The 26,444-nt window shown below is 35.8% G+C and overlaps 1 protein-coding gene across 3 annotated transcripts in view; it reads left to right on the forward strand.

Annotated features, from left to right (window-relative positions):
* Positions 1–26,444, forward strand: part of AKT3 (AKT serine/threonine kinase 3) — a 333,950-nt gene that overhangs the window by 219,109 nt on the left and 88,397 nt on the right. For all 3 annotated transcript variants that reach the window (XM_017531949.2, XM_037739836.1, XM_017531947.2), the window contains 2 exons: positions 3,541–3,606; positions 4,950–5,018. In XM_017531949.2, the coding sequence (XP_017387438.1) occupies positions 3,541–3,606; positions 4,950–5,018 (135 nt within the window). The remainder of the gene's footprint in view (positions 1–3,540; positions 3,607–4,949; positions 5,019–26,444) is intronic.

Below are 26,444 nucleotides of genomic sequence, written 5' to 3' on the forward strand. Positions count from 1 at the left end.
AAGCATCTCTAGAACTCTTCACTTATAATTATGATCAACAAATGGATTTTTAAAAAGGCATCACATTGCTTTAGTCACTGTTTTACCAGTTATTTTTAACTTTTTGTTTTGACATGTTGCTTTTAAGTGTAATTAAAAATTATTGGCATCTGTGTTTACTTTTTAGCTTGCACATACCTTATCTTCATAGCAGAAACTAATTAGTATGTGAAATACAGTACCATTAAATATGCATTAATGGTAAGAAATTCTAATCTGGTCAGCTGTAAAATATCTTAGAAAATACATTTTGCTATGTGCATGGTGTTCATTGTAATTCCATTCTCATAACAAAGAAATACTGTTTTCGCTTTTGCTGCTATACATCTTTACTTGGCTCCTTGGATGTGGTCAGATTACAAATTTAGGGGGTAAAAAAGTCTTCCCTCATGAAACTTACTAAGTGATTTAGAAAAATAACTATTATGTGTGATGAGCCTGTTTTAACAAAATAGAATGTAATGTCCCACTGAAATTTTTCAAAGCACTGGAATATCTTTTTTACTTCCAAATAAATTTCATACTTAACCTTTCTTTAGTCTTTTCCTAATTTATTGACCCAGATCACTTAACATCTTAAACCATAACAGGTAAGTGTTATCTTCTGTGAATCTCTTTTCAAACTGCCTATAAAAAATGTTTCTTTGATTCACTCTCATGTTGGAGGCATGTAACTTTTATATTATTGCAGTTACCTTTAGATCTCAAAACTGTCCCCTTATTTTTTGTTCCTGCTGCCACTGTAGTAGTCCAGCTCATCCTCACTTCTCTCTTGGGGTACTGTAATACTTTCCTAATTGATCCTTCTTGCTTTTGTTGTCCTTCTTAGAAGAACATGAGTAGACTTTTAAAAATATTGTCACCAGCACCCCATCATTCTCTCCATGTCCCACACCATCACAGGACCCAATTTACACTCTTCCAGTAGCATTGGTTTTCCCTACAACCCCATTAACAGTAATGGATAACCTCCACTTTTTCCTTAAGACCCCTTATCAAAAGGAGTCATTATTTAAGTTGCACAATTTACTTGTTTGTGTTTTCCACGGCCCTGTAAGCTCCATGAGCAACAGGATCTTACCTTTTTTATTAAGTTACTTTATACCAGCACTATGCTTAGCAATTAGTAACTGCACATCAGTAGTTTTGTTTTTTTAGTGAATGGATTTGGTTCAGTATATAACAAAATAGTCACTTGCATAATGCTTAATGATGTATTTCATATTCCCTCTGTGATGCTTATTAACTGTAGTATCCCTTCTCTGATTTTTCCCATTAACACTGATCATCTATGTCAAAGTAAAACTCCATGAGAGCAGAGAATTTTGTCTGTTTGTTCAGTATCCTGTCTCTGATGTGCAGAAAAATACCCAGATGATATTTATTGCATATGTGTTGAAGGAGTCGGTGGGTGGGTGGGTAGGTAGGTGGATGGATGGATGGATGGATGAACTCCTGCACACTTGACATCTTAGAATTCTTTCCTGTGATACACAGTTCAGTTCAATAGATATTTACTAACTATCTGCTATGTAGTAACCATTATGTTAGCCACAGTGTATGTGGAAATCAATAAGAAATCAGTAAGTTCTGGTGTCATTTCTGCTTTATTTTTTTTTTTACAATGTTTGCTATTATTCTAATTAACTTAGGAACTATAGTATCACATGACAGTGGCTTTCAAATTGAGCACTTAAAACCGGCTTCTGTGAAACAGATAAGACTGAGATGATTTTATGTTCATGCTTTCCTTCACTTGTTAATTACACTTTCTTTTCAGACACAGTTGGTCTGACCCTCTAGGAATAGTTGTGAGATTTTAGCTCCTTTGATTAATCTAGTTATCATTATTGTTTGAGTTTAAGGCAAAACATTTTTATAAAGATAACAAATACTATGCAGTGTCCTGATGTTTTGTTTTTCATGTCTTTCTTATAATCTAATTTTGATTTGCTGACAGTGATAAAAAATGGATTCAGCAAGGGCTTTGTTTAGGATATTGCGAGAAGTGAAGAACAGAGATGCTGTGTTAGTTTCAGCAGTTGTCTTCCTTTCATTTCTTCCTTAAGATAGTGTTACTTTTGAAATATTAAACATTATCTCCAGTTCTTCATGTGTTGAAGAAAACACTAGTTTGCTTTTGATATCAAGATGAGATTTATGTCCAAAGTTGGGGAAAAAATTCTTAGTTTATTTTTGGTTTGAAACATATTCAATGTTTAAAATGATCACCTACAGTAGGAGGCTTGCGAGCTTTTTTTAAAAAAAGGAAACACATTAAACCTGTAGTCTCTGGCACTAAGCTATGAGGACGAAAAAGCATAAGAAGGATACAATGGAGTTTGGGGAATTGGGGGAGAAGGATGGGAGCAGGGTGAGGCATAAAAGACTCTACATTGGGTACAGTGTGCTGCTCAGATGATGGTTACACCAAAATCTCAGAAATCACCACTAAAGAACTTATTTATGTAACCAAGCACCACCTGTTTCCCAAAAAACTACTAAAATTAAACCAAAACATATGTGTTATACCTCTACCACCACCACCAAAAAACCAACCAACCAAACCTGCAGTCTGAGTTACTTGGGAGTCTGAAGGCAGAGGATTCCTTGAGTCCTAGGAGTTTGAGGTCAGCCTGGGCAACATAGCAAGACCCTATCTTTAAAAAATAAAGAAGCACATTAGGCTGGGTAAGGTGCGTCATACCTATAGTCCCAGCTACTCAGGAGGCTGAGGCAGGAGGAATACTTGAGCCCAGGAGTTCAAGGTTACAGCAAGCTGTGATGGTACCTCTGTACTCCATCCTGGGCAACAGAGTAAGAACTTGTCTCTGGAAAATAAGTGTATTGAAAAGTTATAAGCAGAAAGGTATATATTTTAATACTCTGTTCCTATTTCTAAAATACGTAGTTTAGAACTAAATATTACACGTGTATTCTGTGTTCTAATAACTAATTTTTTTAAAGTAGGAGAGTTATAAATTCTATCATATTTATTGTGAAATACATCATTTTATCCCCCCGAATAAAATGTATTAGAAACATGTAGATGTTAAGTTACCTCATGCTGAAAAATTAGTCGATTAGTCATTCCCTTCAAGAGTAAAAGCTCGGTATTTAATTTTCTGTGTCCCTGATAATTTTCTGGTTGATTTTTTTTTGTCATTATTGATATACTTTAAGTATGAGTGAATTTATACACTTGTAACATACAACTGTCTAAATTAAATAATTAATTTGAGGTTTTTTTTTTTTTTTTTGTATTTTGGCAGCCTCCTAACTAGCTGGGATTACAGGTACATGCCACCATCACCATGCCCAGCTAATTTTTTTTTTTTTTTTTGTATTTTGGTGGAGAGAATGCTGAGTGATAAAGGAAGCATGCCTGTTTAAAATCCTTTTCTATCTCTGGGTTTTCTATCTCTTCCGATTTTAGAGAAATAGTGAAACTATTATCTGTGCTCAAAACATATATTGAAGGTTTGCTTTTTTCTTTTGTAGGATGAAGTGGCACACACGCTAACTGAAAGCAGAGTATTAAAGAACACTAGACATCCCTTTTTAACAGTAAGTAATGAGAGGACAGATGTTATACTGTTTGAAATTTAAGGAATTTTGTATTAGAAACTAAGTTGTGAAAAAATGACTTTCATTTAAATATGCCATTTTCTTTGTGGAAAGACCGTACGTCAAATTTCTTACAACTTATTAGAATATATGGATTTTTACATTTTATGTATGCATTGATAATTGCTCCCATTATGCATTTATTATTCTTTTTAGAATTTTTTTGCTCTCATCAATCTCTTGCAATTAAAAACAAAAACAAACCATACAATTAATAGATTACCTCTGGCATTTTAAGAAGACTATTGAGGAAATGGCAGATTAAAAAAAATTTCTTAATATTAAATGTAAAGATTTTAGGTTTCTTTGTTTTGGTTTCTGATAAATATTTTAATAATCAGAAGCATTTCTTCAAATATGTAAGACAGAAATGTTTATTGAATATATTTTATGGAAATGAGAGTTATTTGAGGGACAGAATAAGAAATCCAGGAATGCTAAATACATTAGAGGTAGGATAAGTCATGCTATGTTTTTTTCAATAGACAAAGTATAAACTGTGATTATATGATATGCCTGTAACTTAGTTGTTTTGAAAGAAACTGGATTTTTCAGTTCTGTTCTTACATTCTTTATAATACAGGGATAATTGGTAAAGTTTCTATATTTTCCTGGTTCCAATGAACTATATTGAGATTAAAAATAATAGCTAGACTTTCAAAAGTGGAACCCTTTAAACTGTTGGGAATATCTGAAATAGACATTTTCAGAGCAGTCAGTAGATAACTAGATTTAACTTTTCTACCTTTTTTTTGTGTTTATTGTCTAGTGTAATAAGATAGAATTTTGGTATTTTTTAATCTATATATAACCTACAAAATTACTCAAACCAACTCTCCTGAGTTGGGTTCTGTTATGCACTCAGTAGGCAAAAAGGGATGGTGACACTGTATTAGAAACCTGAGTGTACCAAATGTAACTATATTCCTGAGAAACTTCACTGGTGCAATTTGTTGGCCACGCTGTGAGGCTGCATGGATGAGAACCTTGAGTACTATAATGCAGCTACAAATTGATGGCAAATTAGATTGAGAAGTGCTTACTGAAATTAAGTTTGCTTTTACTTGAAATTTTAATTTTTCTTGTAATAATACCTATTGTGAACTAAATAAAATTTGTTCTATATTTCTCCTAAACTCTTAAGCACTTTTAAGTAGTAAATAAACTCTTAAGAAATAACTATTTTCATCAATCATGCTTACTAAGTGTTCTGTTTTTAGTACCATTATAATTATAAGAATATAAGATTATAATATAACATTTTTTCTTTTTTTTATTTCAAGTCCTTGAAATATTCCTTCCAGACAAAAGACCGTTTGTGTTTTGTGATGGAATATGTTAATGGGGGCGAGGTGAGTCAAGAAGTAAATCCAGTATTTGCATGGTAGTATTTTCATTAGTTTAAAAACGTTACTTAAAATACAAGTTATAATATAGCAGTTCTCCATTTCTTAATAGGAATTTGTGTAGCTGTTAATACTACTGAACAGATGAGAACAAAATTATTTCTGATGAGATCTAATGATCGTTTTTATGTAACTACATGTATATATTGGAAAGTATAATTTTATTCTTTTCCCTGTATTTTTAAATGTAAAAAGTTTTATCACAAGTATGATTTTTGAAATCATGTTAATAAGTTTTGAAAACCAGAAATATAAGATTTATTATGTTTTACAGAGTTTCTTTTCAAGTAGGCTGTGAACATTTTGAAAAGCTATTTTATCCATTCTGAACTCAGTGGAACAATAGTCCATGGGCACATTATCACATTATGGCTGAGTTTTCTTTTCTTTTTTCTTTTTTTTTTTTTGAGACAGAATCTTGCTCTGTTGCCCAGGCTAGAGTGCAGCGGTGCAGTCTCGGCTCACTGCAACCTCTGTCTCCTAGGTTCAAGCAGATCTCTTCTCTCAGCCTCCTGAGAGTCTGGGACTACAGGCACTTGCCACTATGCTCAACTAATTTCTCTGCTTTTAGTAGAAATGGGGTTTCACTATGTTGCCTAGGCTGGTCTCGAACTCCTGACCTCAAATGATCTGCCCGCCTCAGCCTCCGAAACTGCTGAGATTATAGGCATCAGCCACTGCGCTTGGCTCCTCTTCTTCTTTATAGTAATAGAGTACTATGACTTTTTTTTTCTTGAGATGGAGTCTTGCCTTGTCTCCCAGCTGGAGTACAGTGGTGCACTCTCGACTCACTGCAGCCTCTACCTCCTGAGTTCAAGCGATTCTCCTGCCTCAGCCTCTTGAGTAGCTGGGACTGCAGGCGCGTGCCACCATGCCTGCTAATTTTTTTGTGTTTTTAGTAGAGACGGGGTTTGACTATGTTGGCCAGGATGGTCTCGATCTCTTGACCTCGTGATCCGCCCACCTCGGCCTCCCAAAGTGCTGGGATTATAGGTGTGAGCCCCTGCATCTGGCCTGCCGTGACTATATTTAAGAGACTGACAATATCTTACAATTTTGGAGATAAATGTAATCATTTTTATTAGCATATTTCACTCATTCCTTTGTTCTTTCTCCTTTTTCTTCCTTGGTTTTGATCACAGTTAATATGAAGGAAAAGTAAATTTACTGGAATAGCTAACTGGAAATATTTTTCATTGTAGCCTTTCTGAAATTAATTATTAAATAGGGTCTTGTGTCTCATGAACTTAAAATATTCTTATTTTCCAAAATAAATTAATTAAATATCCTTTATGAATTTTTTTTTTCCTGTAGAATTATCTGATTTGCAGGAATTCGTTTGTTGCAAAACTTCATTCATTCGGGGCTTGTATGGCGGCTCAGACTTGTAATCCCAGCACTTTGGGAGGCTGAGGTGGGAGGATCACTTGAGCTCAGGAGTGAGACCAGCCTGGGTAACATAGTGGGACCCTGTGTCTACAAAAAATAAAAAAATTAGCTGGACATGGTGGTGCACTCCCAGCTCCTGTACTCCCAGCTACTTAGGAGCTGAGGTGGGAGGATCACTTGAGCTCGAGAGGTCAAGGCTGCAGTGAACTATGATCATGCCACTGTACTCCAGCCTGGGTGACAGAGCAATACACTGTCTCAAAAAAAAAAAGAAAAGAAAACCTTAATTCATTAATTTGGTAAACACATTTTGAGTGCCTGGGCAGAATGGGTTTATCAAAATGTGTTAAGATATTATCCTTCTATATAACTTCCTTTCTGTAAGTTCATTACAAATTAGAATGTGTAGTGAAAGACCTAAATTCTAATAAAGTCATGAAAGAAAATGCTTAATGGATGATCTAGCACTCAGGGTAGGCTTAATGAGGTTTCACCCGGGGAACTGATTTAAGAAGCTGCTTCGGGCAGAGAGGATGGGCAGAATCACTGGTGGGTGATAGGAAAAGAAAAACTTAAGTGATTAAATAATAATAACCCTGGCATACAGGACTAGGCCCTTGCAGTAAGAGGTCTCAGGAAATACAGAGAAAATGAATGTTGTGAAACTGTGGGATTGGTACATCTGTTTTTTTGAGATGGGGTCTGGCTCTGTCATCCAGGCTGGAGTGAAGTGGTGCCATCTTAGCTCACTGCAACTTTAACCTCCTAAGCTTAAGCAATCCTTCCATCACAGCCTCCTGTGTAGCTGGGACTACAGGCACGCATCACCATGCCTGGCTAATTTTTGTAGAGAAGGGGTTTTGCCATGTTGCCTAGGCTGGTCTTGAACTACTGGCCTCAAGTGATCCACCCATGTCAGCCTTTCACAGGGCTGGGATTACAAATGTCAGCCATCACATTGGCCATTTTGTTACATCTTAATGACCAATTAATTAGATCTGGATAGCAACAAAGAGGTACAGTGAAAAGTGATCTTCAGTTGCAATTTGGGAGCCTTAACAGATATGGTGCAGTTATGAAGAACATGTTAAGCATATAAATTTAGTTTTGAAAAAGTTTTTCCTAAGCTTTTAAGGTAATATGTATGTGGAACTACCATGGAGAGTGAATAAAGAGTCAAAACTGTGGATATAGTTTTGGCAGCCATTCCCATAAAGATTATAATTTAATTTATGGAGGTGGAAATGAAATCAATGAAACCTCTATGTCAGTATCTATCACAATTTAAAATGCATTTATACTGGGACTCAGCAATTTTATTTCTAAGAATTTATCCAACAGACATACAGATGCACCACAGAATGATACATAGATAAATATACTCATTGCAGCATTGTAGTACTTTGAGCCTTCAATAAGGAGTCTGCTTAAATAAACTGTTACATTCATGCAGTGGAATCTCTGTATTCATCAAAAAGAATGAGACAGCCCAATATGGGCATTTATAGAAGTTAAAAAAAACAGTGTAGAAAGAGTATAAAACATACTTCTGTTGTGTTAAAATAAAATTAGACCATAAATATGTGTATATATGTTTTGTGCATCGAGCGTGTCTGAAATTATGCGCTGGATATTAGTGCTTGTCTTTGGGAAAATAAACTGAGTGGCTAAGGATAACATAGGAGGAAGACTTTTCATTTATGTATTTTTCTGTGTCTTGTGTGTTGTACCACATACATGTATTATCTAATAGTTGAAAGTAGACAGATGGATGAAAGAATGACTAAGGGAAACAGTAAGACAGATAAAACAGTCTGCAGACAAAAACTTGGAAAAACACTCTTAAGTGTCTCTATTTTTAAAAAAGTATCATATATTCATGTCTATAGTAACAATTTTCATATTGCTTTATAATTATTTACTTGTCTATCTTTCTCACCAAAGTGTTGACTTCCGAAGAGCCATGTTCACTGGTATACCCCTAGCACCTTATACACTACTGGTACATAGTTGGTGCTTGCCAAATATTCATTGGATTATTTGAATGAATAAGTGAACAAATGGATAAACATTCCCTTGGGGAATAGGATTAAGAGAAGTTAGCAAAAATGGTGAAATAGGAACTACTGAGGAGTAGGAAGAAAAATAGAAAGTGATATAATGTACAGTTTATTTTATAAAATAAATTTTACATTTTAGGAGAGAATATATTTGTATTTGTAAAATACGTATGTATTAAGTCTTTGTGGAAGGCACTCTGGTAGATATCTAGGGTATAGAAATCTGAATTAAACATAGATCTTACCCTCAAAGAGTTTATAGTCTAGTGGGTAAAAGATAGGGCACAAAAATAATACTAAATATGAAACAATTATCACTTATGTCATAACAGGCAAATAGATCGTGGAACTTTGAGGGGTTGAAGGAAAGCTTCCTAGAGGGGGCTACCTGGCAACTGCACTTCCTAAACCTAGAGTACTTAGAGATGAATTAGTTGATGATTATTGAAAAATATTTTACGCAAAAAGCAGATTTTCAGATTAACCAGATGGTTTTCTTCAGCACTGATACTCCTACATTATTTTTCTTGTTTAACGTATCTTTGTTTTCTTCAGATTTTCTGGTTTGCATTGGGCTATAGATAAGTACTAAATTATTTAATATTTTGAAGCAGATGAACTGTTGCTCTAAGGTTTCACTCCATTACCCAGTCTGGAGTACAGTGATGCTGTCTTGGCTCACTGCAACTTCTGCCTCCCCGGCCCAAGCGATTCTCATGCCTCAGCCTCCTGAGTAGCTAGGATTATAGGTGTGTGCCACCATACCTAGCTGATTTTTGTATTTTTAGTAGAAATGGGGTTTGGCCCTGTTGGCCAGACAAAGTCTTGAACTTTTGGCCTCAAGTGATCTCACCTCAGCCTCCCTGTATGTGATATGTAATTTCAGTGTGCATAGGTAATTACAGTGTTGATACACACACACACACACACTCACAATTTATGCTTATTGTTCATTGATTTTTAATTAGCAATAGCATCATATTAGTCTATACTCTAGAAAGTTTACCTTCAGTTATAATTTGAATTGAGAGTTTAGCATGCTCTTGATTATGCTTGTGATTATTATGTGTTTGTCAGTATTAGTCACATGCCACATAGCAATGTTTCAGTCAGTGATGGACAGCACGGTGGTAGTCCCATAAGACAAACATGCACAGGTTTGTAGCCTAGGAGCAATAGGCTATACCATATAGCCCAGGGGTGTAGTAGGCTATGTCACCTAGGTTTGTGTAAGTCACTCTCTGATGTTCACACAATGATGAAATTGCCTGTGTTAGTCAGTTCTCACACTGATATAAATAACTGTCTCAGACTGGGTAATTTATAAAGGAAAGAAGTTTAATTGGCTCACAGTCAGGGCTGGGCAGAAATCCGGAAACTTAACAATCATGGCGGAAAGGGAAGCAAACTTGTCCTTCACATGGTGACAGGAAGAAGTGCTAAGCAAAGAGGGGTAAGCTCCTTATTAAAACCATCAGATCTTGTGAGAACTTACTCATTATCATAAGAATAGCATGGTATTAACCACCCCATGATTCAGTTACCTCCCACCAGAGCCCTCCCATGACGTGGGGATTATGGGAGCTACAGTTCAAGTTGAGATATGGGTGGGAACACAGCCAAAGCATATCATTCTGCCCCTGACCTCTCCCAGATCTCATATCCTCACAGTTCAAAATATAATCATGCCTTTTCAACAGTCCCTTAAAGTCTTAACTCATTCCAGCAGTAACCCAAAATACTAGGTTGAAAGTCTCACCTGAGACAAAGCAAGTTCCTTCTACCTATGAGACTGTAAAATAAAAGGCAAGTTAGTTACTTCCTAGATATAATGGGGGTACAGGCATTGGTAAATACACCCTTTCCAAATGGGAGAAATTACCCAAAACACAGGAGCTGTGGGCCGCATGCAAGTCCAAAATCCAATAGGGCAATCATCAAACCTTAAAAGTTCCAAAATGATCTCTCTTGACTCCACGTCTCACATCCAGATCACGTTGATGCAAGAAGTGGGCACCTGTGGCATTGAACAGCTTCACCCCTATGGCTTTGCAGGATACATCCCTCCTCCCAGCTACTTTCATGGGATGGCATTGAGTGTCTGTGGCTTTTCCAGGTGCATGGTGCAAGCTGTTAGTAGGTTACCATTCTGGGGTCTGGAGGACAGTGGCCCTCTTCTCACAGCTCCTCTAAGCAGTGCCCTGTGGGAACTCTGTGAGGGGGCTCCAACACCACATTTCCCTTCTGCACTGCCCTAGCAGAGGTTCTCCATGAGGACTCTGCCCCTGCAGCAGATTGGTCATCCAGGCATTTCCATACATCCTCTGAAATCTAGGTGGAGGTTCTCAAACCTTAATTCTTATCTCTGCACCCAGCAGGACCAATACCACATGGAAGCTGCCAATGCTTGGGGCTTGCACCGCTGAAGCAGTGGCCTGAGCTGTATGTTGGCCCCTTTTAGCCACAGCTGGGACTGAGGTAGGTGGGATGCAGGGTGCTATGTCCCAAGGCTGGGCAGAGCAGGGCGCCCCTGCATTTAAGCCCTGGCTCACAAAACTTTTTCCCTCCTAGGCCCCTGGGCCTGTGATGGGAGGGACTGCTGCAGAGGTCGCTGAAATGCCCTGAAGACCTTTCCCATTTTTTCTTGGTTATTAACATCTGGCTCCTTGTTACTTATGCAAACTTCTGCAGTAGACTTGAATTTCTCCCCCTAAAATGGGTTTTCTTTTCTGTTGTCAGGGTACAGATTTTTCAAACTTTTCTTCTCTGCGTTCCCTTCAGTGCTTTGCCACTTAGAAATTTCTTCCGCCAGATACCCTAAATTATCTCCTTGAAGTACAGAGTTCCACGGATCTGTAGGGCAGGGGCAAAATGCCACCAGTCTCTTTGAAATATAGCAAGAGTCACTTTGATTCTGGTTCCCAAAAAGTTCCTCATCTCCATCTGAGACCACCTCAGCCTGGACTTCATTATTCATATCACTAGCAGAATTTTGGTCAAAGCCATTCAGCAAGTCTCTAGGAAGTTCCAAACTTTCTCAGATTTTCCTATCTTCTTCTGAGCCTTCTAAACTGTTCCAACCTTGCCTGTTACATGGTTGCAAAGTTGCCTTGTTGCAAAGTTGCCTTTACATTTTCGCATTTTCAGATATCTTTATAGTAGTACCACACTCTCTGTGGTACCAATATACTGTATTAGTTCATTTTCATGCTACTGTGAACTGCCCAAGACTGGGTAATTTATAAAGGAAAGAGGTTTAATTGACACACAGTTCTGCAGGGCTGGGGAGACCTCAGGAAACCTATAATCTTGGTAGAAGGGGAAGTAAACATGTCCTTCTTCACATGGTGGCAGGAGAGAGAAGCAATGAGCGAAGGTGGAAAAGCCCCTTATAAAACCATCAGATCTCACCAGAACTCACTATCGGGGAACAGCGTAGAGGTAACCACCCCTGTGACTCAGTTACCCACCACTGGGTCCTTCCCACAACACACTGGGATTATGGGAACTAGTTCAAGATGAGATTTGGGTGCGGACACAGCCACACCATATCATCTCCTACCAACAAATTTTTCAGACCATATCCCAGTTGTTAAGTGATGCATGACTATATTTAGAGCACTAAAAATTTTTGATGGAGGTGGATTGTGAGATGAATGTTGGCTGTGAAAAATCAACCCTGGCTTCTTACAATGGAATTGTGTCATAGTTGCATGTAATTTATATGAATTAAAAGAAGTGGGCTCAATAAGATACAGCTGAGATACATAGACCGTCAAGTTGATTGAAATATTGTGATTGTTCTGCTCTTCTTCTCAATGAGTCTATTCACAGAATGACCTCAGGATGAGAGATTTAAATTTGCTGTTCCTTACTCCTTGTTAGTTTCTACTTTTCATGCATAGAGCTTCATGGAATATAAATTCTGGTGTTGTAAAATACAAAGCTTTCATAAAATGTTGTCATTGAATGGTAACAGGTGTTCATTTAAAGAAACTATATTCTGGCTGGGCGTGGTGGCCCGTGCCTGTAATTCTGGTTCTTTGGGCAGCTGAGACGTGGATTTCTTGAGGCCAGAAGTTTGAGACCAGACTGGCCAACATAGTAAGATCCTGTGTCAAAAAAAACAAAAACGAAAATTAGCCCCGCATGGTGATGTGGACCTGTAGTCCCAGTATATTAATCAGGAAAGCTGAGGTGGGAGGGTCACTTGAACCCAAGAACTCAGGGTTATAGTGAGCCATGGTTGTGCTTACTGCACTCCAGCATGGATAACAGAGTGAGGCCCTGACTCTAAAGAAAATAAAAAAGTCTACGTTCTTTTACCAAAGATAGAAAACTGTCCTGGGTTTAACTATGTTGAGAGATGACAGTGTGTCAGTCTCCAGTGTAATACCTTTCTAAGGAATGTTTGAGAGTAATTTTATTATTTTTGATACTTTATGGATTAAAGAATCTACATTATAGTTCATTCATCTATTAAACATTTAATCAACAACTTCTGTGGGCTAAACCTCAGAAGATTCCTAAGTAAGGCAAACAGTGTGTTCCTTTGATGAGTGACTAACTTGGGAGATAGACAAGAGAATACATGTATACACCATAGTGACATGGTTGCTCTTATGCTACTGGTTGCTATGGATGGAGAAAAAGAGCACTTTAATGAATCTGAAGGACAGAGGAAAGGAAGGCGAAGGGTGCCAGAGTAGGAAACTCTTCTTAAAGTGATTGCTAAGCTAAGACTTAAGAATGATTATATCACTAAAATTGGAAAGGAGAGCCTTCCTACACAGGTAAATTGGCATGTGTAGAGTACTTAGGAGCAGACAGGTTCCCTTATCCCCTGAATACAGCACAGTATGGATAATGCATAGAGTTCTGCAGAAGAAAGCCAGAGAGTCTGCATAGGTAGTCAGTCACATTAAGATAGATCTTCACTCAAGTCATTTAGATTTTATTCTGAAGGCAGTGGAGCATCATGGGAGAATTTCTTTGGGGAAATGTTTAGAAAGAACTTAGCACTATAAGGCTTGAAGTGGAAAGGACAAAAGTGGAAGCAAGAAAAGTACTTGGGAGGCTGCTGCAGTTAGGTTTTCAGTAATTCAATTATGATAAGGTTGCTGGGCACAGTGGCTCACACGTGTAATCCCAACACTTTAGGAGGCCAAGGTGTCTGGATCACCTGAGGTCGGGAGTTTGAGACCAGCCTGACCAACATGGAGAAACCCCATCTCTACTGAACATACAAAATTAGTTGGGCCTGGTGGTGCATGCCTGTAATCCCAGCTACTTGGGAGGCTGAGGCAGGAGAGTCCCTTGAACCCAGGAGGTAGAGGTTGCAGTGAGCCTAGATCACACCATTACACTCCATCCTGGGCAACAAGAGCGAAACTCTGTCTCAAAAAAAAAAAAAAAAAGATAAGGTTATTAATTGAGGCAGTGTTAGTGGGAAGGAATCAACTTCTAGTAATATTTAGGTATTAGAATCACCAGGATTTACAAATAAATACACAGAGAAGTATCAGTATCATATGATTTTCTGTTTGCTGCTTGGGGAATTGTGGGTACTGGAGTATTTATAAAAATAGAAAACACAAGAAGAATAATGAGTTCTTAAGCAAATCATGCTGTATCTGAGGCACCTAAGTGTGGCTGCCAAGGAGGTGGGGAGAGTTAATTCAGAGAAACAGATAGGCATCATGAGCAATGCCAAAACTCAGGAAGTGAAGAAATATCCCATGTGAGGAAAGTACATTGGAAAGTATGTACAGTTAGAATATCAGTGGCCAAGAATGGTGCCGGGAAATGCCACCATAAGACATGCTGTAGACACATCTGTAGATGCAGTGTGACTTTAGTGCACAGATGTAGATGCAGAGAGCAGCCTAAGGAGGATTCTGGGCAGGAGGAGCCAGATGAGAGAAGCCTTAGAAGCTAAGGAGAGATTAGGTACAACAGAGTATATTAAATCCTACGATGGAACAGAATTGCCCATTGGTTCCTAGGGAGACTACCAGGGATTCTTCCTTTTCTGGGTTGGAGCAAGGTATGCACCTTGGCTATAGTACAGGATGTGTAAGTTGCTTTGGAGCGCAGTAGAACAAGGTTGTAAGAGTGAGTTCAGCGCAAGTTTGGTGGGGCACTTGTAGAATTAATTATAAAATCTCTGTAATAATGAGACCAGTCATACTGCTAATATATCTAAGCAGCTCCCTTTTTACTCCTTAAATGTTACTAAATTTACATGAGACGCAGAAAAATATCCTGGGGGTATAAAGGAGACAAAATTTACTAAGGAGGTGTTTTTATTTCCTTTCGTTTAGGAAGTCTCTGCTTAGGACTTGTTTCCAAAATCTTACTCATAGCTTCATTTATTTCAGGCTTATAAGTTGGACCTCTGCAAATCTCCCTCAAGGCTGAAATGTACTGAAGTTAAAGATTCATTAGGGGAGTAAAGGAAAATCATCATGTAGAAATGCTATTCATCTGATAAATTCTTCACATTCCTCTATTTTCTTTATGTAGGTTGTAATGAACCTAACAGTTTCAGTTATGTACTACTATCTTTGTCCATACTTAGTTGATTGTAAACTCTATATTTTCTTTGAAAACATGTATTTGATTTTTTTGCAGTATGGCTTTCAGTTTCATGCCATTCTTGAGATTCTCATGCTTATTTAGATTTCTCATTTGGCTGGCATTTTGTTATCAGTGAACCAAAATAATCTCATTTTAAATTCATGTAAGACAAAGGCACCGGTAGTCAGCATTCTAGTTCACTTTACTGATTTATGGAGGTGTGATTTGGGTAATTTTAAATTAACTATCATTTCATATTTATAGTGATGATTTTTTAAATTTTATAGTTTTCAGTTACATAAACATCTTTATTGTTAGGTGTCTGACAAGGTAATTTCTTTGCCATTTTAGTTATTAATATATTATGTAGGCTATATCAGAATTCTGTCTTTAACCCAATGCTTTTTCAGAATTCCCAAGTCAAGAAGGATGCATTGCAGTATTTACATTAGCATCTAAAGTTCAAGGCAATATAAAGTTGTGAAACAGTTCTAGTATATAATTTTACGGTATTTCAACAGAATTTTAAAAAATGAGTTTTAAAACCAGTATCTCACTGGATTGAATGTAATTGAATGCATTGAATATAGTTATTAGGAGACTTGACAAGCCTCAGCATTTTAGATGCTTGCTTACAAATCTAAAATCTCAGATCAAGTGGCTGGAATTGCAGGGGCCTACCAGGCATCTGTCTGTTTATGTGGTTCCTTTCTGTGTGGTTATGGCAGAGCATGGCCATTTCAGGGTAGTCAAACTTCTTACACAAAGGCTGGCTTACCACAGAGTATTTCAAGGGAGGGAAAACAGAGGATGCAACATATGTGCAATTGGAAAACCTGAGGGGGGTAAAAACAACAGTGACACAAAACAATATTTAAATATGAAAAACTATAAACACATAGTTACAGGCCTTTGTGTTCTGCATTTTTCACTTACAATTCTTTTAAAATTTATAGATATTGCATATATCAGTAGTTTGCTTCTTTTCATGGCTTTGATCCATTGTGTAATGTACTGTCATGTGTTTATATAGGTGCCACTGTGGATAGATGTTTGGGTTCTTTGCAGTTTGGGCCTATTGGAAAAAAAGCTCGTGAATATTCCAGTACAAACCTGTGTGTGAATATTTATTTTTAACCTTCTGGGGTAGATACATAGAAATGGAATTTCTGTGTCATTTGTTATGTTCAACTTCATTAAAAACTCCAAACTCTTTTCAAAATCAGCTGTTCTATTTTGCATTCCCAGGATGTTACTTGACAATATTACCACACTTGGCCTGGTAGTCTTTTAAAATTTTCTACTCATTCTAGTGGATGTTTAGTGGTATTTTATAGCTTTAATTTGAATTTCTCAAATAACTAATGATATTGAACTGCATTTCTTGTTCTGATTTGCCAGTTACACATCATCTTTTTTGAAGTATCTGTTAAAATCTTTGGTCTATTTTTAAAATTAGGTTGCTGTCTTCTTAATATTGAGTTGTCAGGTATCTTTATCTATTTCATGTAAGTGCTTTATCGTATATGTGTTTTATAAATACTTTCTCCCATTTTATAGTTTGTCTTTTCATTTCATAATGGGGAATTTTTCCAAAATATATTTTTGTTGTAATCTATTATAATCAGTATTTTAATGCGTAGTTTGCATTCAGTAAAATTAATTTTTACTGTACAATTTAGTGAGTTTTGACACTCTTATGAAGCAGTTTCCCATCATCACAGTCATGATGTAGAATGTTCTATCACAAAACAGCCTCGCATGTTTCTTTATAGTGGATTCTCTCCCATGACTCTCACCCTCAAAACCACTGATAGGCTTTCAATCAGTACCTTTTGAAGGGCAGACTTTTATATTAGAGGAAACACAGTTTATCAATAATTTTCTCTTATGATTTATACATTTTGTTTTTAAAACATCTTTTTCTAACCCAAGTTAAGATTTTTTTCTGAAGTCGAAGCTAGATCTGTGGGGTGACAGCAGGTTGGGGAGATTTTCTTTTATGCTTTCTTCCAGAAATGTTAATAGTTTCAGCTCTTGCATTTGGGCCTATGATCCATTTCAAGTTAATTTTAATGTATACTGCTATATAAGGGTCATGTTTCATTTGTTTCTTGCAAAGGGATATCTAATTGTTCCAGCATATTTGTTGAAAAGACTGTCTTTCTCCCATTGAATGTCCTTGATACCTTTGTCAAAAATCAGTCATATATGTGTGGGTCAGTTTTGGACTGCTTTCTATTGCATTGGACTATATCCTGAAACCTATACCACACTGTCTTCACTATACCATATACTTGCTTTAGAAAAAGTGTTAAAATTAGGCAGCTTGAATCTTTCAATTTTGTTTTTCTTTTTCAAAATTGGTTTGGCTCTCTGATTTCCTTTGCATTAAATTATAGAATAAGCTTGTTGAATTCTTTATTGTGATTGTGTTAATTCTGTTGATCAATTTGGGGAGAATTGACAGTTTCACAGTGTTGTCTTCTGATTCATAAGCATGGCATATATTTTCCTATTAAGTTTTTCATTTCTTTCAACAGTATTATGTAGTTTTTAGTGTACAGGTCTGAAACATTTTCAAAATTTATAAATTAAAAAAAATTTTAAAACTTTTTAAATATATAAATTTAAAAAATTTTTAAATGTATCCTTAGGAATACTTTATAATTATTTTATGTTTTTATTATAAATGGTTTATCAGTCGTTGTTAAAAATTTCAGTTTGTAATTGTTTCTTGCTAATATGTAGACATAAAGTTGATGTTTACTTATAGCTGTGTTAAACTCATTTATTAGTTCTAGTAGTCTTTTGTTGTAAATATATTGGATTTCCCTGTGTAGATGATCATGTCAGGTGAGAACAAAGACAGTTTTACTCCTCTTTTCTAGTATGTGTACATTTCCTTGCCTTATTAAGCTATTCAGAAACTTTAGAACAGTGTTAAAGAGCAGGATAAGAGCAAATATCCTTGCTTTATACCTAATTTTAGGGCAAAAGCATTCATACTGTCAACATTAACTATGTTGTTTGCTGTAGATTTTTCATAGGTGCTCTTTATTAAATTGAAGAAGTTCTATTCATAATTGCTGAGTTTATCATCTTAAATAATCTTAGACTGATTAGTTCTGCTTCTTTGCTCTGTTCTTATGGTGGTAGCTTTAGGGTTTAGAATACGTATCTTTTCTCATCACAGTAGACTTTCAAACAGTATGCTGTCACTTTACTTGTAAGAACCTCACAACAGCATACATCTATTTTCTGTCTGAACCTTAAAAGGCATACATCTGTTCCCCTACTTTCTGTCTTTGGTGCGGTTGTTCTCAGACATTTTACTTCAACATATGTGTTGACCTTCACAATACACTGTTTTTGCTTTAAGCAATTACCTTTAAAAAATTTTGTAATAAGAAAAAATGTTTTATATTCATAAAGTAATATTTTTAAGTGCTCTCTTTTTCTTCTTGTAGGTATACATTTTCATCTATTACATTTTCTTTTTGCATAAAAACTTCCTTTAGCGTTTGTTTTTTAGTGCAGGTCTGACAGCCATAGCTCTTCTTAACTTTTGTGTAAGAAAATCTGCATTTTGTTTTAAGATGTCTCCTTTTCTTTAAAACAGTTTTACTGAGTGTAATAAATTATAAATAATTTGCACATATTTAAAGTGTACAGTTTGATAACTTTTGACCCATGAAATCATCACAATAAAAATAATGAACATATATGTTGTCCCCACAAGTGTTCTCCTATGCAGGAGATTTTAGGATGAAAGGTACATTTGAACTAAATCTTAAAGGATAAATACGTTCTCCAAATAAGGTTCCTTCATTCACTCAAGAATATTTATTAAATGCTTACTGTGTCACATAGAGTTTGCTAAGATGAATCAAACAGTCATGATTTCTAGAAGGAGATGCATATTATAATAAAGCAAACCCAATAAAATATAGCAACAAACAGAGTGCTGTTTTATGAGAGAGAATAATGGAGAACCTACTATGAATTCAATTATCTCTTTCAGGAAGTAGCATTAGATTGAGATTTGAAGGGTATGTGGGAAGGAACTTACCCTGCTCTGATGAGAGAACCCTGTTGAGAATGAGGCATTAGCACACAGCTGTAGATGCAGTAATCTTTCTGCAAGGATGGGTTGAATACCTGTCTACTTCTAGAACCTGGGAAGACAGCTGCACTCTAGTGCACTTCCTGTTAGGCTATTATGAAAGAGAGTTCTGGAGAAAATTGCTTCTTAATAGAATGATGAAATACACTTATATATTTAGTAGTTTCAGATAATGCATTTACATTACTGTATTCCTACAGCATGGCTAAGCTTAACAACAATTTTAAAAAAAGCTAGTCTTTTTTTATTAAAGAAGTTAACTTGATAAGCTCCCTACTTTAGCAGCAAATAACTCACTTTCCTTTTTGAACAATGACAAGATTATTCAACTATTATGTGTGATTTTTAATACTTCTAATGAAAATATTTTACCTCAAAAGCCTTGACTGATTTTCCTTATAAATAAGTTTTTGAGAGGTATTTCTGAATTTAATTTTATTTTTTGCAATACATATTTATGAAGAATATGTTATGTGTCATATACTAGGCATGGTCCTGAAGATGCAAACATATAGTGTACTTTCATAATTTTCTCATTTTCCTATGCCTTTGCCAAGAAAAAATAGTAGAGCATTAAATTTATAAGCAGGAATCAGTACATTAATCATTAGTACATTTATTTGAAACCTTTGAATAATTTTTTCTGTTACAAAAGTGATAATATACGTTTATTGCAGAGAACTTCAAGAAGCCAAAAAAATTATTTTAATTCTGTCACAAAGTACTTTCATTGAATGCTACTGTCTTCGAGGCAGTCACTGTGCTGTGTCCTTAGCATACTACATGAGCAAGACAGAAAGTCTCTGCATTTAACAATAGCATAGGCCTGGCTCAGTGGCTTATGCCCAGCACTTTGGGAGGCCAAGGCAGGAGGATCACTTGAACCCAAGACCAGCCTCAGCAAATAGGGAGACCCTGTATCTAGCAAAATAGTTAATAAGCCGGGTGTGGTTGCCAGTGCCTGTGTTCCCAGCTACTCGAGAGACTGAGGTGGGAAGATTGCGTGAGCCCCAGAGGTTGAGGCTGTAGTGAGCCATCATCGTGCCACTGCATTTTAGCCTTGGCAACAAAGTGAGACCCTGTCACCAAAAAAAAAAACCAAAAACAAAAAAAGCATAATACTCTGGGGAATTAATATTAAATAATTAGAAGTAATTTTTGAGATATAAAACAGAAGATAAAAACCATTCTAAATCTTACCATCTAGAAATAATTGCTATTACCATGTTAATATATTTTCCTCTTTTTATACCGTACACATATTTTCAATTTTATTAGTATTTTAGAATACATACTTGTTGCCTATTATGTTGATACACTTTATTAAAACCTCTCGGCCGGGCGCGGTGGCTCAAGCCTGTAATCCCAGCACTTTGGGAGGCCGAGGTGGGTGGATCACGAGGTCAAGAGATCGAGACCATCCTGGTCAACATGGTGAAACCCTGTCTCTACTAAAAATACAAAAAAAAAAAAAATTAGCTGGGCATGGTGGCGCGTGCCTGTAATCCCAGCTACTCAGGAGGCTGAGGCAGGAGAATTGCCTGAACCCAGGAGGCAGAGGTTGCGGTGAGCCGAGATCGTGCCATTGCACTCCAGCCTGGGTAACAAGAGCGAAACTCCGCCTAAAAAAAAAAAAAACAAAAAACCTCTCAAATCATTGAATATTTAGTTTGTTTTCATTTTTAAGTATAATTTACATATAATAAACTCATTTTAAGTATATGATTAGATGACTTCTGATGACAAACGTATGCATGTAGCCTCCATCACAATAAAAATATAGAACATTCTCATTGCTTCAAAAGTTCTTCCATGCCTCTTTGCAGTCAGTCTTTCCTATACCCATAGTGCTTCCACACGTGGCCCTAGGCAACCATTGATCTGCTTTCAGACACTAAAGATTTGATTCATCTTTTCTAAAATGTCACAGAAATGAACTCAAACAATATATACTTTCTTGTATCTGCTTCTTTCATTCTACGTAATGTTTTGGAGATTATTAACTTCGTTGAATTTCTCAGTCATTTATTCTTTTTATTAAGTCATCATCCATGGCACACCTCTACCACCATTTGTTAATCTCTCCCACTGGTGATGTACATTTGGATTAATCCCAGTCATTGTCTAATATGAGTAAAGTTCACAGGCCTGTTTCTTTTCTCTTTAATTAACACTGAATATGATTAGTGGGTTTATGATAAGCCTATGCTTACATTTTACAAAAATTCAAAACTTTTCAAACATAGGTTGTGTCATTTTCCATTCTGATCATCAGTGTAATGAGAATTTTAGGTGTTCTGCGTCCTCGCTAATGCTTGCTGTGGTCAATGTTTTTCATTTTTGTCATTCTAACGAGTGTATAGAGATAGGTTACTGTGGTTCTAAATTGCATTTCTCTGATGACTAATGATAGTAAATGTCTTTACTCCTACGTTTGGCCATTTGCATATACTTTATATGACCTGTCTATTCAAATATTATTCAGCTGATCTTCTTACTGAATTATAAGAGTTCTTTGAATGTTCTGGTTACAAATAGTTTGCTAAATATTTGTATTACAAATGGTTTCTTCTAGACTGTAGCTTGCCTTTTCATTTTCTCAGTGATGGCTTTTGAGGAACAGAAGTTTTTAATTTTGATGTCTTATTTATCAGTTGTTGCTTTTTATGGTTTTCACTTTTTTGTGTACTTCCTTAGAAATTTTTGTATACTCTAGGTCACACATCTTTCTCCTATTTCTTATGTGCCACATGCTATAAAACAAGTTTCTGTAACAGTGAACCATATGATGGTTCCGTAAGATTATAATGTAGTTGAAAAATTCCTAGTGCCTAGTGACGTAAATGCTGCAAGTCAAACAGCAGTGCATTACTCACATGTTTTCGTGACGCTACTGTAAGCAAACCTGTGCTGCCCATTGTATAGAAATATAGCACATGCAGTTATATACAATACGTAATACTTGATAGTACATGACTGTGTTATTTATGTATTTTATATATTATATTTTTCATTGTTTTTTATAAAGTGTATTTTTTTGTTTTTTTTTTAAAAAAAGGTAACTGTAAAACAGCCTCGGGTGGGTCCTTCAGGAGATACTCTTAAAGAAGGCATTGTTAGCATAGGAGGTGACAACTCAATGCCTGTAATTGCTCTTAAAGACTTTTCGGTGGGACAGGATGTGGAGGTAGAAGACAGTGATATTGATGATCCTGATTCTGTGTAGGCTTAGGCGAATTATGTGCTGTGTTTTGATTTTTAACCAAAACTTGAAAAAGTTAAAAAAATTAAAATAGAAAAATGTTTATGGAGTAAGGCTGTAAAGAAACAATATTTTTGTATAGCTGTATAATGTGTTTGTGTTTTAAATTGTTTTAAAAGAGTCAAGGTGTTTTAAAAAACTTAAAAGTTTATAAAGTAAAAAAGTTATCAAAAGCTAAGGTTAACTCATTACTGAAGAAAGAAAAATACTTTTTAATAAATGATTTTATACAGTATATAGTGTTCATAAAGGCTACAGTAATCACCTATGCCTTCAGTCACCTAGTGACTCCGTCAAAGCAGCTCCCAGTCCTGCAAGTTTCATTCATGGCATTGTAAGTGCCATAGGCAGGTGTATCATTTTTAAATCTTCTGTATCATATTTTTACTGTATTTTTTCTAGATGTGTTTAGATACACGTGCCTAGAGTATTGAGTACAGTAACATGCTGTACAGGTTTGTATCTAGAAGTAGTAGGCTGTGCCATGTTATGTAAGTCAACTCTGATGACACTGTGATGAAATTGTCTAATTACGCATTTCTCAGAATGTATTCCTGTCATTAAGCAGTACACGTGACTGTATTTTCTTCTAAAACTTTTAAAGTTGTACCTATTACACGTATAGGTCTGTGATCCGTTTTAAGTTAATTTTTATGTATGCTGTGAGCTAAGAGTTGAGGTTCATTTTTTGTCTCCATATAGACATCTGGCTCTTTCACTATCTTTCATTGAAAAGGCTGTCCTTTAGTCAGATATGGTGGCTTATACTTATAATCCCAGCACTTTGGGAGGCTGAGGCAGGAAGATCACTTGTGTCCAGGAGTTTGAGATGAGCCTGGGAAACAGGGCAAGACCCTGTCTCTACAAAATAAAAATTTTTTAAAAATGTCCAGTGATGGTGGCCCAAGGCAGAATTGGGAGCATCGCTTGAGCCCAAGAGGTTGATGCTGCAGTGATCCATGTTTGTATCACCGTACTGCAGACTGGACAACACAGCAAGACCCTGTCTCAGAAAAAAAGCCTGTTTTTGGCCTGATTGTATGACTTCGGTACCTTTGTTGAAAATCAGTTTGTCATACATGTGTGGACCTATTTCTGAACTGTCAATTGTGATTCATTGATCTTTGAGTCTCTCTTTACATCAGTACCATGCTAACTTGATAACTGTAGCTTTGGGAGTATATTTTGAAATAGACAAACTTTGTTTTTTATTTGTTTGTTTGTTTTCAGAATTATTTTGACTCTTCTGTGTCCTCTGCATTTTCATATAAATTTATTATCATCATGTTAATTTTTACAAAAAAGCCTGCTGTAACTTTGATTATTATTGCATTTAATCTGTAGTTCTATTTAAGAATAGTGAGTCTTCTAATCTGCGAACACACACTGTTTGCCTGTGGATATATCTAATGTCTATTGAAACACTGTAGTTTTAGTGTATAGGTTTGTACAACTTTTCATTTTTTCTTTGTATATTCCCATTTTTTCCTATTTACAGTTGTTTGTTAGCATATCAGAATACAGTTGATTTCTGTGTATTGACCTTGTATTCCATGACCTTCCTAAGCTCACTCATTAGTTCTAAAAACCCTTTTTCTAAATTTCTTTGAAATGTTTATGTAGATAGTCTTGCTTTTTGTGAATAATGGTAGTTTTGCTTTCAATTTTGTTTGTATGGCATTTATATGTCTGTCTGTTTAATTGTTTGTTTGTCTATGCCTCTTTCATTGCCTATGACTGCTAGTACAGGGTTGAATAGAAGTAGCGAATATTGTTTTTGTTTACTGTCTTGAAAAAAATTCAGTCTTAAGTGTGATGTTATTCATGTTTTTCATATATACCTTTTATCAGGTTAAGTTCTCTCCTGTTCCTAGAAGATTTTGCCATCAGTGGACATTGACTTTTCTTTAAAGGTTTCTGTGCCTCCATTGAGATGATCATATGGTTATTTATTTATTTAGACACAGAGTCTCATTCTGTCACCTAGGCTGGAGTACGGTGGCATGATCTCAGCTCACTGCAGCCTCCACATCCCAGGTTTAAGCGATTCTCCTGCCTCAGCCTCTCAACAGCTGGGACTACAGGTGCCTACCCCACACCTGGCTAATTTTTGTATTTTTAGTAGAGATAGGGTTTCACCTCGTTGGCCAGGCTTGTCTTGAACTCCTAACCCCAAGTGATCCACCTGCCTAGGCCTCCCAAAGTGCTGGGATTACAGACATGAGCTACCACCCCAGCTTCCTTTTTAGCTTGTACATTTGATAAATTACATTGATTTTTAAATGTTAAGCCAGTCTTTCATTCTTGAGATTAGCCATCTTTTATTCATAATGTATTGTCATCTTTATATATTGTTGGACTTGAATTAGTGAAGTTTTGTTAAGATTTTACATCTATGATTATGAGGGATATTGATTTGTACTCATCTTTTCATGTAATAGATTTCTGTCTGGTTTTGTATTATGGCAATGCTAGCCTCATGCATTGTGTTAACAAGTGTTCTCTTTCTGGAAGTGTTTATGTAAATTTGTAATTATTTCTTCTTTAAAGAGGTGGTGGAATTCATCAGTAACTTTTTGGGAGCTCCAGTTTTCATTGTGGGTTGATTGTTAACTATAAACTCGTATTTAACTTTTCTCATTTTGTGTTCAACTTGGATTATACCATTTCACATGTATCCTAAGATCCTTTCACTGGTACATTTTATTTTCTCCTTGAAGCCTTTGTGCTGTTGATACAATACATTTTACATTTGTTTGTGTTTTAAATGCCACCATGCATTATTATTTTTGCTTTAAAAAAGGAAGAAAAATTAATTTCTGTTCTCCGACATTGTTACCATTTTCAGTCTTTTCTTTCCCTTGGGTAGGTCCTGTTTTCCATGTGGTGTCATTTTCCTTTATTCTGAAACATTTTCTTCAACAGTTTCTAGTTCATTGTCTCTGGTGGTGAATTCTCTAACATTCTACCTGTCTGATAAAAGCTTTGTTTTCCTCTCATGTTTGGAAATATATTTTAGCTATATATAAAATTCTAATCTGCCATTTTTACATTTCATTACTACAGAGATGTCACTCTGCTTTCTTCTGGCTTACATAGTTTCTGTCAAGAAGTATGCTTTGTTGCTTTGTGCTTCATGTGCCTTTCTCTCTCTGGTTGCTGTTCAGTTTTTCTCTTTATTACTTTCTTTCAGCTGTTGATGATGATGTGCCTTGGTATGGTTTCCTTCACGGTTCTTTTGCTTATGATGTTTTAAGCCTTGTGGATCTGTAAGCATATAGTTTTCATTCAATTTGGAAAATTTTTGAACATTGTTCTTTAAGTATTTTTGTTCATTTCTGTTGTTCCATCCTGAGAATCGAGTTATATACATATTAGACATCTTTATGTTATATACAACTGTTTACTAATGCTCTCTTCATTTCTTTTAGTCTTTAATTTTGGATTTTTCCCCTGTGTCTTTAAGTTTAATAATACTTTCTTCTCCGTTGTCTACTACCATCTAGTATATTTTTTATCTCAGACATTTACATCTCTTGAAGTTTGATTTGGGACTTTTGTTTTTGCATCTTCATCTTATTGTGCTTCCCTCTACCTTTTGAACTTCTGTATTTTCAACAGATATTTTGTTATGCTATTCTTCTAATTATATCTTCTGTGTCATTTTCTCAGCCTGTTTCTATTCATTGATTATTCTCCTGATTATAGGTTATTATTTTCCTGTTTCATTTTATGCCTGGTAATTTTTTATTTGATGTCAGATACTGAATTTTACATTGTTTAATGCTGGAAATTTGGGGATTAAAAATATTTTTTGGCATTGTTCTTATGTATAAACAGTATGATCTATGATTGCTCACTTTTAAGCTTAGTGAGACTGATCTGGAATATCCTTTGCTCTAGCACCAACACTGCTGCACTATTGAGGCAGTGTTTTTTTTTTTTTTTTTTTTTTT

The sequence above is a fragment of the Cebus imitator genome, unplaced genomic scaffold, assembly GCF_001604975.1.
Source record: "Cebus imitator isolate Cc_AM_T3 unplaced genomic scaffold, Cebus_imitator-1.0 Scaffold75, whole genome shotgun sequence".
Taxonomy (NCBI): domain Eukaryota; kingdom Metazoa; phylum Chordata; class Mammalia; order Primates; family Cebidae; genus Cebus; species Cebus imitator.